Source organism: Protomyctophum bolini (genome assembly GCF_963924005.1).
Source record: "Protomyctophum bolini genome assembly, chromosome: 11".
In the NCBI taxonomy this organism is placed as follows: domain Eukaryota; kingdom Metazoa; phylum Chordata; class Actinopteri; order Myctophiformes; family Myctophidae; genus Protomyctophum; species Protomyctophum bolini.
In genome coordinates this window covers 19,481,626-19,499,065 of record NC_137872.1, presented here as the reverse complement: position 1 = coordinate 19,499,065, position 17,440 = coordinate 19,481,626, and the positions used below count along the sequence as shown (strand labels likewise).

Sequence of the window (17,440 nt, the reverse complement as noted above, 5' to 3'; positions counted from 1 at the left end):
CTTCAGTGCCATTGCTTTTCAGGGGAAATTAAGCACAAAGCACAAAAGGGGATTTTTAGCTCGTTTTTATACAATACATGTGGTGTGCTTTAATAGTCGGTACGTAAACAAAAGAAGAACAATACACAGGAACAGTCATATATCTTGTCGTTTTTCGAAAGCCTTTTAAAATGAAGTCTCCCATGGTTTGTGCAATTACACACTCCAGCGGTCCACAACCTTTTTGTTGTTTTATCAGGGCCCACTCACCCATCTGGCGGCTTAAGTCAGATGAGTGGTCAGATTGGTGGGCCTGCGTGCATTTCCAGAGCATGTTTACTTTAATGATTGCGTTCTGGCTTTGATTCGACGGCACCAACATAGCATGCCTTAAGTTCCTATTTATCAGTTTCACAATGAAAACTCATTCACTATTTAATTTATTATTATTATATTTTTTTTACATAATCATGATTTACTATTGTGTTCAATACAATCTTGGGTGTTTTGCCAATTATTAATTGGGGTCCCACTTTCAATATCCTCACGGCTCACCATTGTGCCCCGGCCCCACAGGTTGGAAACCGCTGACATCCATCACACCACATTTAGCCATTATAGAAAACCAACTCCCTCTGCCTGGAGAGGACAATTACAAGACATAAAAAACAAGACACCAATGCTTTTATGACAGCAGATGAGTCATATATTTTTTGTTCTTTTTCTTTTCTCTGTTTAAATAACTGGCAACATTATTATACTGCATGAGTAGGAAGTATTGCACATTATTGAATTAAAAGGCTCTAGGAATGACATCATTTTTGATAAATATAAATTAATAAATACATACAAATCAGGACCAAGTGATTGTAGAAATGTTGGCGACAAGAATGGCGATTTGTCAGATGATGTGACGCCTGATTTTAAAATGAGTTGCGTGCGTCACAGACCGGAAGTAGCAGTTTTACAAGTTCTACATACAAGCTCACAATGCACTGCAATGCATGTGCATATAGTCAGCTGGTTGAGCTTGTAGATCTGTGGGCAAGCAAGTATAAATCGCCTGTCGGGTGGAAACCTCATCACGTCTTCGTGAAAACACTTCATTTGAAATGTAATGTTTTCAAGGTGGTTAACCAGGCTAGAAACCTCATATGTCCAAACCAAAACTCTTATACTTTTAATTTACAAGCTCGAAACATGTCGCTTTGCACACCATGTTTCGAACTTGTAGATCAACTACCGGTATACTTTTGATGCTTTTGTGTGACACTGTAGTATGATCGTTAAAACACAAAGGTTTCTGCCCGACAACAACAAAATCAGGCATGACTCAGCAAATCGACACCGTGAAATTTGTGAGTGTTAAATTTACAATCAGGATTTTACAGCGTATTGGTGGTTGCCACAAATTGGCCATGACCTTCAAGTGCTGAAAAACACGCATGCACACACACAATGCAGTAAAACAGCACTTTAACTTGATTTAAATCTGTTAGGAGTCGTGTCCACACTGACAGTGTTTTATGAGCAGGCGAGCACCTTGGATCTCATGTCCAGAGAGCTCGCGCACACACACACACACACACACACACACACACACACACACACACACACGTTCAAATGCTATGAACCGTTCATGTTCCCAAACGTCTTGTCATCAGCGTTATCAGCACACATACAGCCTAACTCAACGGTTCTCAACATTGTCTGGACTATGGATCAGGGCTTTTCAATTTTAATGATCACAATACTAGAAGGGCACAGAAGTCCCGAGATGAGGGGAGCATGGTGTCGCTGTCGGTAGCGCTGACGCCTGACAGCTAGAAGGTCCTGTGTTCGATTCCTTCCCGAGGATGCTGTGGGCGCTGGGGGCGTGTTCTCTCCTCCGCGTCATCAGCGCCCATACCCAAGGTGGGGTTGGCGAAAGGGCCTTTCTCTGTGGAGTTTTCATGTTCTACCCGCCTGGTATCTATACTGCCTCCCCCTGGTCAGCTGGGATGCCTGATGGAAGGGAAAGGAACTGGTTGGAATAACGTGTTTCTTCCATGCGTTACATCCTACCGGGGAAACTCCCCCTGTCAGGTGGCAAAAGCGTCCAGCTCACTCCTCAGTCATTGAAGGAAGCATGAACTCATTTTGGGGGTCTCCTCAGGTTGGCAGGGGGAGAGTATGCTAGCGCCCAGGATTAATGCTTAGGCAATTGGCACCGGTTGAAAAATGGGTTACAAAATCGGGGTATAAAAATGTCGTCCCGAGATGAGAGTGTTCTACTATCAGTAGTTTTAGAGAAGGACATACGAGTGGCAGACTCCGGGGAACAGTTTATATACAAACAGTCCACACTCACAAAGTGAATTTTCTTTCTACTGCAGCAGCAGTCTCTGACCGACATGTTTCGGCTTCATCAGAGTTGCATCATCAAGCGCTGATGAACGTCAATCAATCAATCGATTCTAGTCTTAGAGAACTGGACTTATACAACTGTTCTTTTGAACACCTTTTCCAGTGTTACCGAATCTCTTCGTCAAAAACTTTGCAGGCGCAATGTGTAGATCGTATATATTGTAGCTAATGTTCACCGCCAAAGTAAAATAAATAATGATAAATACCATAACACTGTTTATAGAAATCTTTTAAATCAATTTGGCCAACAGTTTGTGGGGCTCACACTCACTTGCAATATCCTCACAGCCCACCAGCGGGCCTACAGGTCTCTGGCCCACAGATATAAAAAGCTAGATGTCTCATTTGTCACGCAGTTCATTGGAGCGACATGTATCGCACTGTAAGGAGGAAGTCAAGTGGAAGTGCGGAAGGCACGCTGCGTCGCTGCCACTCAAGTGACAACTGGCCAATCACAGCACGTCTTTTCCGGGAATTTAATCCAAAGGAGCTTTATTGGCATTAGAAAACAAACCTCTACATTGCCTCTGATTGGCCTATACCGAACGTCCCCTTCTGTGACGCACGAAGCTTGGCAAGCTTCCGTGGCAAGCTTCCACGTGCATCACGAAAGCTTGCCTCCTTTCAAGATTCCCACACCCCAGAGCCGAAGGAGGCGTCTACCATTATGTCTATGTCCTGGCCTGTATAGCTGACACGATGGATGGCATGGACTTCTCATGTTCGTGGCAATGATTTATGTAAAATCATTCATCAGGCACAGCCAGGAGGATCAACACGTGACGTGATGAGCGAACGGCAGTACGGCACTCTGCAAAAGTTTAACTATTTTCCGATGCATGACAGAAAGGTGCTGGCAGCTCAACATACTGTACCTTTCTGTGTTCCTGGCTCCCTAACTTTTCCTGTGACATCTACGTTTATAAATGTAGCTAGGCTAATGGTACCTACTGGTGCTATCTACATGTATGTACAACCTTATACTCCATATATGAACGCGCCTTCCATCTGTTTACCTTTCAGCATTGCTCCGGCAATGGAGAGCCCCCGTCCCCATCAGCGATAGGATTTTAAAATCCAGCTCCGTTGAGCCGCTATTATAACAGGATTTTTAAAGCAAGGCGGGCAGCCACGCCATCGCTGAGAAACTGGTTGTACTGCTAGCTAAAGGCTGTGAGCTAATGCGAGGAGTGTTGTACTCTTCACAAAGGCCCCCACCTTCCTGTTTAACCCGGAAGGGAAACAAGCTCCGTAGAGTGAGATCAGACCAAGGGGCCAGCTATGCACTCCAATGTTGAAGCGCTGGGCCCTAGTGGTAAGAGGAAGGTCTGCAGGCGGACCCGTGGATTCTTGACGAGGAAGCCCCGTGCAACCGAGCGCCCAATGTAAAGCCCAGCTGCCCTTCCACATTTGGACACCAAAATTTGGTGTCCAAATGCAGAAGTGAAATGCTGAATCAGCAAATAGACGGTACTTCCGGCAGCCACTGAGCAACTTCCACTGACATGAATAGCGGAGGGGGCGGAGCTTCGCGCCAGTTTAGTCTCTATCCTTTCAATACTCTATGGAGCAGACAGGCGGCATTTCTTAGGTGTGCACATGCTAACACTAGATGGCGCTAAAGGAGTTAAGCTCCTTGTCTTGTCTGGCTTATGTACCCAAAACAAATCTGAATAAAAGTTGGGGTAAGAAAGAAAAATATATATATTAAAAACACTACTTTGTTGACATCAAGTAATGCAAGCCAGTGAGACAATTAAAAGCATCACATTGATTACAAAGTAAATCTCAAGAACACTGTTGAGCTTGCAATACATTTGTAACACATACATTCTGTCATGACATTAATGAAATATAAAAAGAAAATGAATCTCTACGTGGACAAATTAGCCACGTGAACCCTAGTGTCCCTATTCTGGGGTGAACAACCGTCAACGGAAATTGTTACAATCTACAAGCTAGCTCACAGCACATGCAATGCAACGTTTCGTGATCTTCTAGATCTGCTTTTTTTGACGGAGACATTTGATGCAGAGGGAACCATCTGAGGATCTATTATAGAGCCCTAGCTGGGGTACTCTGCTCAACCAAGTATATTGGATTTAAGTGGTAAAAATGTGGTCACAGTATTATGTGATTGCTGTCTGGTGGAAACCTAATATGTCCAATGCGGTTACTTTTCAAAATTCTAATTCAAACAGCAAAAACTGCTACAAGCTCTGCAATTTGTACTACTTTTATGTGACACTGTAGAAGGACGAAGTAGAGCATTAATTCACGGAAAAATATAAACAAGTTAAAATACGGAGATAAGAGGTTTCCGCCCGACAAATAAAACTTCTACAAAGGGTTGTGTAGTTGTCTGTTGGTTTGTATCATTTAGGCCTATGTTGTTCTGTAAAAGTGGTGGTATTAGGGCTTGTTTGTTTGTGTGTGCCGCGATGGAGCGGGCGGTAGAGTTTCTGCTATCTGCACGCTGGTTGTGGTGGGCCGGTCTGGGCCAAATTCACGCTAAAATACCCGGGCCGAGTTTTTGTCCCAGTCCAGCCCTGGCCGTCGCATCTGTCCTTGAAAGTCGGTCCCAACTGCAGTAACGCTGTATTCTTTAATATAAGACATGCATTCTTTATACAGAAGCATATAACTCAAAGATTGGATGACAGTAACAGCATTTGCTGATGTTTTATCTGCCCAATAAAGTAAATTCATAAAAACCAAGAGTCCCAAATCTGTCCTTAGCGAGATTGATATGGTACCGTCACAAAGAGTTTATTAGTCTTGGGAATGGACAGTACATTGTCTTTGTAATGTGCGTCTCTCTGGACACCAAGAAGACATTTGATTTTTAACATTTGAAAGTGCTGTGCAGAGCTACTGACAAACTTGTTTTTCAGTGGGAACTAGTCAATATCGCTGTTTCGCCATACACATACTGTCTTTGTTCCATCTTTGGACAGTCAAGTCATCTAAAAACCTTTTTCTAAGAATTACATATTTTATTAACTAATAATAATAATAGCCTATATTTCAGTCTGAATGTGATCCTGCGAATAAATGTAATGCCTTACCTTTTCCATTTCCATGAATTCTACCACCAGACTTTAGTCTCAATAGATTTTAACTTCTACAGATCTACAAGCTCACAATGCAGCTTGTAAATCGGCTAATTTTGCCTAATGTTTCCCACAGGCATATGGATGCTGGGGTTCAAGCAGTTAAGCGGTTGTACTGTATAGGCTATGTGCATAACTGTAGTCCTGGGCTGAAGGTTCCCTGTTCCGGTTCATTTATCCCATATAGCTTCAGTTGATTGGCTCATTTGATTGGCTCATTTGATTGGCTCATTTGAGTGGATTGCTGTCGAGCCAAACAAACAAAGCTATGGGGAAATGAACGGGTACAGGAAACGGGCATGCCACAGCCTATTGCATTCACTGATTCACATCGTTTGCTTCCAATTCTGTGGGTAAATCCTCGTTGCCGACTTGCCGTATAAACCTCCATATTTCCACTTTAGCCTGTTGTTTTTATATATATAAATATAAAACCGAATGAAAAGTATTAACAAAAAATTGCAACTAAATGGACCATTGTAACATCATGTTCCTTTTGTCCATTTCCTGAAAAGTAAGGGTTTTAGACAAGCTTTTCCACACGACTAGTGATGTCATACTTCAAATATTGCACAGAAGCCGACACAAGACAATGCAACACAAGCATGATTGTACAGTTAAGAGCATATGGGAGTTCACACAATAAGGCATTGCTGTAATGAAAAAAAAGAGTAAAAAATAAAAAATAACAAAAATGTCCAGCCATACGATTCACAGTTTTAATCCTTTAGCTTAGCTAGAGATCACGACAACGCCCTGTGTACTGACTGTGGCAGTCACATCGACACAGCAGCAACAATGCAACCAGTGTGACCACAACACGACTAAAGGCTAATTCATATTCCGTCGAGCGACGGTGCCGTGTGACAAAAAAAAAGGAATACAAAAAACCCAACATTTTGACTGAAAACGGTCGGCAATGCGACACGCGACGAAGTACCAAACAGCCTTAAAATGTCGCTGTTCGGTTCAGACATCATCATGCGGAATACCCATAACTCAACTCGAGTGTACATAATATGGAACCAAATGGACCCGCTTGGCTCTTGGAGTTACAGACCGGTCAATTTATGCTTTGAACAACGAGTGTCGACCGGCGTGTCCCGCGCCGAAAGTGGCGTCAAAACAAGAAAAAACTAAATGGTCATGGAAGCCTCACGCGACGAGGTATTAAATCTGCCTTAAAATGTCGCTGTTCGGTCTGGACATCATAAATATACTGTACAGGACCATGTAATTGATATGTAGAGATGGAAAACTATTCCTGGGCTAATGCGACACGGGAGTTTCGCTCGTCCTCGAAAATGAGGAAATGGGTGAAAGGAGGAAATGGAACTTATTCAAACCATCCTGATTTATTCTCAGCTGTACCACATTGTCCCTGGCCAGAAATGGCAGCTCTACAAGCTCACGACAGAGTTATTTCCGACATGCGCCGTTGGACCAGGTCTACGTCGGGTTTAGGCTGTGTCATACATCTGCACCTAAACAGTTTTTGAAGGTGTGACGAGGTTAATCCAACCACGGTCTCTCCTTAACGAGCACAGTTCGAAAAGGGGGAAAAAATAAATAAAAATGGGAAAGAAATAACAACATACAGTACACTATATCTACGCATTATTGTAGACATATTTCAATTTGATCAATATTATTCAAGAAATTTGACTTATCTAAAATCAAGATCATTGAATCTATAACAGATTTTGGGTGCAAATTAATCCAACAAAGAAAAAATAAAATAAATTAAAAATAAGTCAAAACAAGAAAAAAATAATTCCAAAAAGGGCCAGCTGTCCTTCGTTAGGCCTATAATGCTGCTAGCCTATTTACAATCATCTAATTGTTACAAAATAAATTAGATTGCTTTCACTAATAAGCTGATATGCTCTGGCCGTGTTATCAAAGAAGAGTAAAACAAGGAAAGGAAACAAATGGAATTATCAATTAATTGTGCTTTTCAACCCACAAATCCACTTTGCTAAAGTGGGACAGTTTCAAGAGGCACCACTTGAGAAGTGCTTTAACACCAGTCAATAGGAATCTCTAAAGCTATAACAAGGACTGAAAATACAAATAGTAAATATAGTGTATTTATATTATTTATAAAGTTGATACAATTCCTGTTGTTCATGTCCATGACCGCGGTTCTTAAAAAATATCTTTTTTTGCCACGGCGTTAAACCCATGGACATGGAGCAGTCCTCGTGTGACAACGTGCAAAGCCCTTATGTTGCTCTAAGAGACGAAAAGTACATAATGTCTTTGCAATTGTTGATCCTAATAGTTTTACGTCGGCCCAGGATTCTAGACGACATGGGCGGAGGAGGAGGAGGCTTGCGCTACGAAGCGGAGAGTCTCGAACGTGGAGGGTTTTCCAAAAAAAGACGAGCTGAACGAGGCGAAATCTCGTCCCTGCCTGGGAGACTTGCGAAACCTTTCTGCCGATTCCCGTCGTGGTGTCTTGTGTGTCCGTCCGTCCGTCTGTCTGTCAGTCTGTCTCTTGTCTGTCTGTCGCTTTTGTCCACAAGCCAACCCGTCGGGGGGTTAAACAGTTACCTCGTTCTTGCTGGCAGTGCGGTGGTTCCCGTGGTGGTTCCCGTGGTGGTCCCCGTGGTGGTTCCCGTGGTGGTCCCCGTGGTGGTCCCCGTGTTGGTGTCCCGGGATGTAATTGAGGTCCACGGTGTGCGTTCGCCGCGCGCCGAACGCCTGCCTCTTGTTGGCGCCTCCTCCTCCCCCGCCCTGGTGGTGGTTGACCTGCAGCTTGTAGGCATCGCTCGGGGATGAGGAGCTCGGGTGGGAGAGCATCTTGGTCATCTTGTGGCGGTCCACCTTGGGCGTGGTGGGCATCAGCATGTCGGCTTGCGACAGGGCGCGTGCCATCAGGGCCTTCTCACGGAACTTGTTACGCGGGCGGGCGGGCGACAGCAGCGGGTCCTGCGAGCGGAGGCGGTCCGCTGAGAGCAGCTGCTCCTCCGAGAGGTGGCGGCTACTGCCGTAGGCGGCGGCCGCCATGCCGCCGTACGAGGAGAGGCCGTAGTGGTCACGGTCACGTTCGCGTTCGCCGCCGGCGCTGCGGCGCGGCGTCCGCGGAGGGGACAGGACGTGGTCCTGGGACATGGCCCGCTGGACGCGCGGGCGCCGCTGCTGCCTCTGCTGCGGCTCTTCGCGGCTCTCTCTTCTGTGCTGGTGCTGGTGTTGGTGCTGGTGCTGGGGCGAGGCGGCGCTCAGCTTCACCATGTGCGTGGCGCCCTGGAAGTCGCGGTGGTGGTGCTTCCGGCCGTTGTAGTAGTCGTCAGCGTTCTTGTCGCCTTGAGGAAACCAGAGAGAGAGAAAGAGAGAGAGAGAAAACAGAAAATATAATAAGGTATAGAGAAATGGATTGAGATACTGTATAGGCCCTGTTCTTCTGACTACACATATGTCATGTCCTAGAATGAGCGAATAATATAGGGCGGCGGATGCAGCGGCGGAGCTACCGGGGGGGTAGGGGGGGTGGTCACACCCCGGCCCGGACCTCCTGGGGGCCCGGGCTGTCAGATGATCGATGGACGATTTTTTACACAGTCACTCACGACTGATAAAACCAGCGGGCCCCCGCGAGTCCCGCATAGGCTCCCGCAAGTAACTAACTAACTCCTCTTGCTTCTGAAGAAGTCGCCGGTCGCTTTCTTCTTTTTCTTTTTTTCTCTGATGTAAAGAGAAGTTTGTGGCAGCGCGAGCTGCGCGACCCATGCTGCTGCGGCCCGTGCACTCACTCAGCACATCGCTATTTCGTTTTTTTCTGCTGCTGCAGTTTAGAATTAACCAGATACAGAGCTTATATAGCCTATAATAGCCTACACTTTAACAAAATGTCATGTCTGTCTGATGAGAATGTACTGCGCTGCCGAGAGAGAGTCGCTGTAAGCGGTCCAGCCAGGGCTACAAAAGTGGCATCACCTGTCACTCATTAGTAGGCTAATCACTCTGTGTGAGGATTTAGGAGTGCATATGTGTGGACTTCCTTTTCTCCACAACGGACTGTTTTGATTCTAAACCCCTTCTTGTTGCTTTTCCCTGTGTGCGATCACTCAGCAATAAGGTGAAACAGAACACAAAGATGAGTAGTAGCCTATTTATTTTTTTAACACGCAGCACCGATCTCTCTCTCTACGTCTCTCTCTCTCTCTCTCTCTCTCTCTCTCTCTCTCGTGTGTGTGCACTGCTGCGCAATGTCACAGACACAGACGCGATCAATAATATATAGCAGAAATAATAGGCAAAATATAACACTTTCCCTCTCTATCTGTGACTGTGATCAGCTCCTCACACACATAACTCCTCTCTCGTTCATGCACGCCTGCTCAAATTAGCAGCAACTGTTAGCGTAAATTATTTATTATTATTTATTATTATTTATTATTTATAAAATTATTTATTTATTATAATATTATAAACATTGCGGGGGGGGGGGGTTCGGTGAGGCCCGGTCGTGCTGTCTCACCCCCCGGCCCGGCCCAATGTTGTTCCGCCACTGGATCAATGTCTTCTTTGTTTGATGCTGCAAAAAGCCGGTTGTGTGTCTCAAAGAATACAATACTTGCGGTATGACCAAAAAGCATAACATTTAACCATGTATAGTATGTTCCCTAAGCTGTGCTGTTTTCACCCCCTGATAACCCCATGATAACCATCCGCCAATGCTTAATGGCGGATTCGGAAACGCCCCGAAAATACCCATACACAGGCCACATACAGTATAGCCTTTCCCTATCCATTAGGAAAGGTTGTGTACTCTGTGGGTGATGTGCCAAATGAATGACTACGTCCTAAGATCCTCAGTGTTCTTTTTTTTTTTTACTCTGAGAGTGAAGAAATGCATTGTGTATATTGGCTGGGTTTCCCAAAGGAAATATGCATAGTGAGTATGCATGTGGTTCTTCTCAACAACACCCCCTTTCACTGTGAACATAGATATTCCATGCATAGATGTGCCATGCAATGGTAGGCCTGAGGCCTGGGGCCTGGTATGGTAGGCCTGAGACCTATGGTACCATACCGGCCTGACCGGTCAGTAAAATAATGCTGAATTAACTAGCTTGTATATTAGTAACTTTGACTGCACAATAACCTCCTTGTCTAGGCCTATATTTATTAACCCACAATCAAATGTTATTAAATTTAATTAACTTGCACAATGGGACAGTATAGTGTTTTCATATAGGCCTACATTTACCTTGCCGACATCACTTCGCCTCTGAAATTTAATTTAATAATATTTTGACTGCTGGACAGCTGACAGTATAGGCTCTCTTCACTCTTATAAATATACCTAAACATGTTTGTTTAATTTCTAAATAAGATGAAGAAAGTCACCACTCACATTTCTCTGCGAATGGTTTTACTACTGCCACATGTCAACAGGTGTGTGTAGGATGAGGACAGGTATGGCTGTGCTCTAGTCTAGGTTGTCTATTTCTATGTTGTGTTTGACACTGTTCCCAAAAAAGGACATAGTGTCGGATTGGCTGCCATGCAGCCAATTAAGGCTGCACACAGGCTTCTGTTTGCGGCCTAGAGGGTTGTGTTCAAGATACGTGCAACACAACATTTATTTGGGAAACCCAGCCATTGTCAGAAACCAATCATAAGTAGCAGTGCTATAATGGTCTAATAACACTGTTTTAGCACACACACACACACACACACACACACACACACACACACACACACACACACACACACACACACACACACACACACACACACACACACACACACACACACACACACACACAGAGAGAGATTGAGAGAGAGAGAGAGAGAGAGAGAGAGAGAGTGAGATTCTTATTAAGAGAATAAGAGAAAGAACGATAGAAATACATACATACATATACATACATATATATACGTACATACATACCTGTATAGGGCAAGGTTGTGAATATTCTATTGTATAGAATATGCAAATATTATACTAATGTATATAAGCTATACATTAGCCTACGGAGCCTGTGGATGAGACTGTGGATGACTGCAACGTTAAATCCTCAGTGTTAATGTATCCATTCAAGGCTTACGCTTTCTAATTACACACTCTCTGACTTAAATTACAATATAGTGCAGTGTAATAACAAGGTTATTACGCCATTGCAATTTGAGCACACATGCCAGTGTGTAACACAAGTCCTACTTAAACGCCACTGAATCCCCTTCCATCCTATATCTGTGCCTTCATCCCCTGGAAACTAGGCTGCCCTTCATTAGCAAGCAGAGGACAATCAGCGCACTGCAACAATTCAGCTGCAACCGGTGGTGATAACCCTCCGTCTATTTCCTCCTGCTAAGCAATCCAGGAGGAGCTCTTCTTGGCTTTGGCGTGGAGTCATTACTCGTTTCGTGTTTACCGCAAAGCAGTGGTGCAAAGTGACTTATATACCCTAAGTACTCATGTACTGGAGTATTTCCAATCTTCAATACATGGTGTACTCCGCACTACAACCGTTCTTTAGTTACTAGTTGCTTTGTAGATTACAATTATTATTACAAGACAGTGAAGACACACATTAATCGACTCTGAGTTGTGTTGTTCTTTGTGCTACAGTATGTATGTCAAATGTGTGTGTATGTGTTCTGCATACATGGCTGCTGGGTTGCAAGACCAATTTCAGTGTGAAGTGACAATAAAGTATAACATTTCAACGCTACATAATACGACTATTTTAGTTGTTCACAGTAAGCTCGTAGATCTGCTATTTTCAAAATATAGGCCTACATTTGATGCCTTTGAAATGTGAAATAGGGCATTATTCCTAATGAGTACTTTTACTTTTTACATGTCCGTATACTTTTACCCGTTTGAATACAGGACTTTTACTTGTAACAGCTATAGTACATGATACTTACACTTAAGTAATAAGTAAAAGTACCCCTTCCGTCACTGCCGCAAAGACAGCCGCATTCATTCACCTCCCAGAAACAGGCTAAAGCTAAAGCTTGTTTTTATTTGGGGCGGAGTCCACCGGCGTGGACGGGGAAGCAAACGCCTCGGCACCCTGCAAAGTGCTCTGATTAACTGTTATAGGCCGCGGGGGGGTGCTGTGGCCTCGGGGCCGCTTTAATTACTTCGGGACACTGAGGTCGAAATGCCCATATTAGGAAGCATGCCGCCGCGCTTCAGCGGGTCGGGCCGTGAGGGAGCAGTGGTGGGCAGCGACGGAGTGCATTTACTTGAGGCAGAAACCGTCTTATCTCCAGCTCGAGCTTGTAGATCTGGTACTTTTAATATTTTTTAATTTAAATCCTGAAAAGTTTTGGGCGTTTGAGGTTTTGAGGATAATTATGTAAATAACTTGAGTATTTGTCCATGAAAATGTGCGTTTCCCGTCAGTCATTCCATCACCCCACTCCTCCAGGTCACGCATCGTGACATCACGTCTCCATATATGGTCACACATCGTGACATCATGTCTCCATATATGATCTGGTCTGACATCATCAAACCCTCTACACTCAATATATGCTATATATGCCCGTGAACCCTAGCTGGCCATGGCCATGAACCCTGGTATTTATTTATTTTTGGACACGTATATGACTTTGACTCCACTATATTTCATATAGGCCTACATATTGTACTTTTGATGACTCCACTACATTTCTAGGATGGAAAAAGGCCATATATAAAACAGTGAAAATAGCAGATCTACAAGCTCCCAACGCATTGTGAAGTGATTGTGAAAGCATCGGCTTTCAAGCCTGCTGAAAGTATAGCTCCTCCACAACTAGGTCAGTCTCAAGGATGTCCTGGTTCTGGGAGATTCGTGTGGGGACTTGGGGTGACTCTCGGACCATGATGTAAGGCAACGGTTCCTTGCAGAGGTCTGTGTTTAGTCACGCCATCAGGTGTGAAACCCATACCAAAATGCATAAGTTGACTTCTGTGTATCTTTTAACTAATTTACTGCTCGATTTAGTCTGTAGTCCCTTCTCTGCCACCGGATCCAGCCGGGACTTTTATTTTGAAGACCAAAAAATTCACTCCAAAATTAACCGAAGAAAAATCGGCTAAAGGTAATTTGGATACTGTCTTTTAGTAATCCAAAGCGTTAATATTAATGTTGAATAGAGGAAGGGAGTGCTGCTGTGGTCCTTTGTTTGTTGAACTGAATACAGGTGCTCGTTGGCGAGGTTAAATCATAACATTAAAAGAAGAGGATCCAAGGCAAGGCAAAAAAGGTCTTTGTTTTGTAATGTTCTTTGCCATGCCTCTTAAATAAAAAAGGCTTTTTTTCATCTCACTGGAACAGAGTGCCTTGGATCCTCTTCTTTTAACGTTAATATTAATATTGTAACCGAGGTAGTGACGATTTAGTAATGCGCCGCTAACATAGACATTCAAACACCTCAATCTGAGAATGGATTAAGAATGCTGATAACATGGCAGTGGACGGTGCAGGGGAATCATTTCATTGAGGGAACACAGGCTAGCCAAGCGTTATAGCGACGAGGATGCTGCTAGACGGTGGCTAGCGGTGAAAGCTATATTTACTCTAGTTCTTGTCATAATTCTTTTTGGTTTTCATCAATGAATAAAAATGTTCTTTACAAATTCTTACTTACTGCTTACATCCCTGTATATAAAACTCATAACTCAAAACTCAAAGTCAGGACTTTGGCACAACATGAATTGTCTCATATAGCCATCTAGAAATGATATTCTAAGGTCCTCACTGGCCTTTCTGGGCTATATAAGAACAGTGGTTTGAAGCCCCTGTTTATACTCTAAGTGATTGAAACAGATAAAAGGGGACCATGCGGCACGCCACGTCTTTGAACCATGCTCATTTTCTGCACCGCAGGCAAAAAATGCAGCACGGCACAATTAGCTGGAAGGGCCGAGGAGGGACCTACACGTGAAGTGGAACCACAAGACAATGTGGGCCGGTCACTCACTGCGCCAAATTAAACACAGTGGCGCGAGAAATACTCTATTTATACTCTATTTCAAGTAAAGGTCCTATATATTTAACTAATTTATATTTATATTTAAAATTGTGTAAATCAAAATATACTTGAAGCACTCATTTCACGTTTTCAAAATGGTTCAGAATCTTTAAAAAATAGCAGATCTACAGTACAAGCTTGCATCACGTCGGCCCTATTTTCTCCATGCTATCCCTAAATGTCTTTTTTACTACCGGGTATTTACTATTTTGAAAACATTTTAAAATTGTTCAACTAGCCCAGGAGTTCTCAACGTTTTTGGCTGGGGACCCCCGGAAATGCTTTGGCCATGTCTCGCGAAAATACTAAAAGTTAAAATATGGAGATAAGAGGTTTCTGCCTGACAGCAACAAAAATATTACTTCCCACCACTGGGAACCATGAAGGATGTGTGCGGTTCGCTCACGACTCCTAATTAAACCCTGGCTCCCCCACTCTCCCAGATTAGATTGGATGTGGTGCGCACATTCATGGGTCAGTTATTGATCCCAGCAGGCAGCCATGAGGGAGGGAGGAAGGGAGCCACCGGCCCACTGTAATCACATAATGCAACAGAACACTTGTGAAAGTTGTGAAACAGCAATTATAAAGTGATCTTCGGAGAGAGAGCGGGAGAGAGAGAGTCCTGTAGTCTTGTTCATATGCACCCTCTCAGAGTTAAATTGCAATAATATATGACACTGTAATAACTGTGTTATTATTCAATTACTCTAGCCTTACTATGATCTAACTCAGTGGTTCCCAAACCCCTTGTGGTACGCAAGGACCTTCTAGGGGGTGCGCAACATAAAAAGGCTAATGGTGGTGCTATGGTTTTATTTTAAATATATTAACATATTATGCCAATATATGGCAAGTATATGCAGAATATATAGCCTTTGCTGCATATATATATGCTGCATATTCAGGTTCATATATGTGCATATAATGTGGATGAATAGGAAATATATATCTCTATATAGCTTATGCAATTTATATTTCCGCTGATCTAATTAACTCAACTGAGAATGTACTGAGAGAGAGAGAAATGTAAACAATATTGTATCATGCCAATAAAGCATGAAATTGAGAGAGAGAGAGAGAGAGAGAGAGAGAGAAGTTATATTAATTTACCGGTATGTTTTTCTTTCTTTTTTTGTATTTGACTCTGTTTGCGAGGATTAATTAATTAATTAAGGAGGGCTCATTTGGTCTGAAGGGTGCACTAATCCCATTTATAGGGTGATTAGTCAGGGTAGAGACAATCCTCTCCTCTGAGGAGTCCAACAGGTCTTCATCCATACCAGATGCGTACCTGTGGTGAAAAGTAACTAAGTACAATAAGCCTATGTACAATTTTAAAGTACTTTTGCTTTAACTTGAGTATTTTGTTGTTGTTGATACTTCAGCCCTCAGGCACTATAGTTACTTTGTCATTTCATTTTTTTGTCTAAAATGTCTCAATATATTGCTTCATTTTATGTTTACAATGGCTAGTTTATTTCCAATTATTATTTCCAAGTATTGCCTATCTCGGCCTTGCCGAGGCCCATAGGGCAGGAGCCTATCTCCTGTTTCTGTATAGCGTGAGGCAGCTTGATGTACAAGTACACCCCCTGGACATGACGCTAGTATGTCGCAGGGACTTACCCCCAATCCAACCCTTGATGCTGAGTGGCAAGAAGGGAGGCACTGGGTCTTAGGTATGACCCGGCCGGGGATGGAACCCCGACCTCCCAGTCTCAGGGCGTACACTCTAACCACAAGGCCACTGAGCTGGTTAGATTGTACCGTGTGAAATTATGAAATTGATTATAGCATCACTGAGTCGACAGCACGGCCATCAAACTGCCTGTCTTGCGTTATCAGAATCAAAATTTATTTTAATAAAAAGGAGATTGATAGAATCTCTTCTATAATGTTATCGTCTGGTTTTGACTTTGCGTTCATTTCCATCTGGGTCGCCAGCCAATGAAATCATCATTGCCACGCGGGGTACTCCTAGAATTGTGATTATGGCAGAAGTTGGTTTGGGGGGAAATAATAACAGCCGGTGCACTTTGGTGGAGAGAGAGAGTTCTGCACACGGCAAATTGCTTGTTGGACAAATCCTGCAGGGTTTTTGTACTGTTGAAATCCTCTTTGAAACTCAATGTGATTGATCTAGGTGGGCTCCTGTAAGGCTCCCAGAAAAGATAACAGAGCAAAAGCTTCAAGTGGATAAGGGAGGGCCGATGGTCGGCAACATATCGTCGTTGTCGGGAAGAAACCTCGCATATTTTAACTTTTTCTGTTATTTCCGTAAACGTGATCATACTACATCTAAAGTATCAACAGTAGCATATCTACATGCTTGAAACACGAGGCAAAGCAAATCATTTATTTTTTAAATTTGAATCATAAAAAGTTACAGTTTTGGCATATGAGGTTTCCACAGAGACGATATAAAGAGACGATATAAAAGAGCGTGACAATAAAGTAACACAAGATTGTATTCCTTATTTTTTTGTCATAACATTTTAATAAAAGGTGACCAATTATAGTCTAGGCCTAGGGCAGTGCTTTTCAAAGTAGGTAGGGTCCAGGGACCCCCAGGGGTCCTTGAGGGGGTTCAAGGAGGTCCCGGACAAAATTTGTATGCAATCACTTTAATCATTAACAGCATCTTACAGTAAAATAAATGCCGCTCTATACTCTCGGAAATACGCTATTTCCAAGAGAGAAAATAGTTGAAAAAATGTCAACAACGATCTTCTCTTCTGGTGGTCCCTGACACAATTGGATTACGTTCATAGTATAACCAAGCCACCGCCATGCATGCGTCACGGTTTAGGAATGCGTGGTGTGAAAGCACACAGGAACATGCTTTTCCGACGAGGTACCTTGAAGCGTTCTGCTGCGGGACGCACACTGTTCAAGTAACAATTCCTTGGGCCTCCTTGGCCTGGAATTTGAATTATTCAGTGGCGGAGTTGAGC

General features: G+C 43.4%; 1 protein-coding gene across 1 annotated transcript in view; it reads right to left on the bottom strand.

Annotated features, from left to right (window-relative positions):
* Positions 1-8,042: 8,042 nt before the first annotated feature.
* LOC308324352 (shisa family member 6) overlaps positions 8,043-17,440 on the bottom strand; it is a gene marked incomplete at both ends in the record, with an annotated part of 89,744 nt that continues 80,346 nt past the window's right edge. The window contains one exon of the mRNA XM_080776394.1: positions 8,043-8,806. Within this exon, the coding sequence (XP_080632520.1) occupies positions 8,043-8,806 (764 nt within the window). The remainder of the gene's footprint in view (positions 8,807-17,440) is intronic.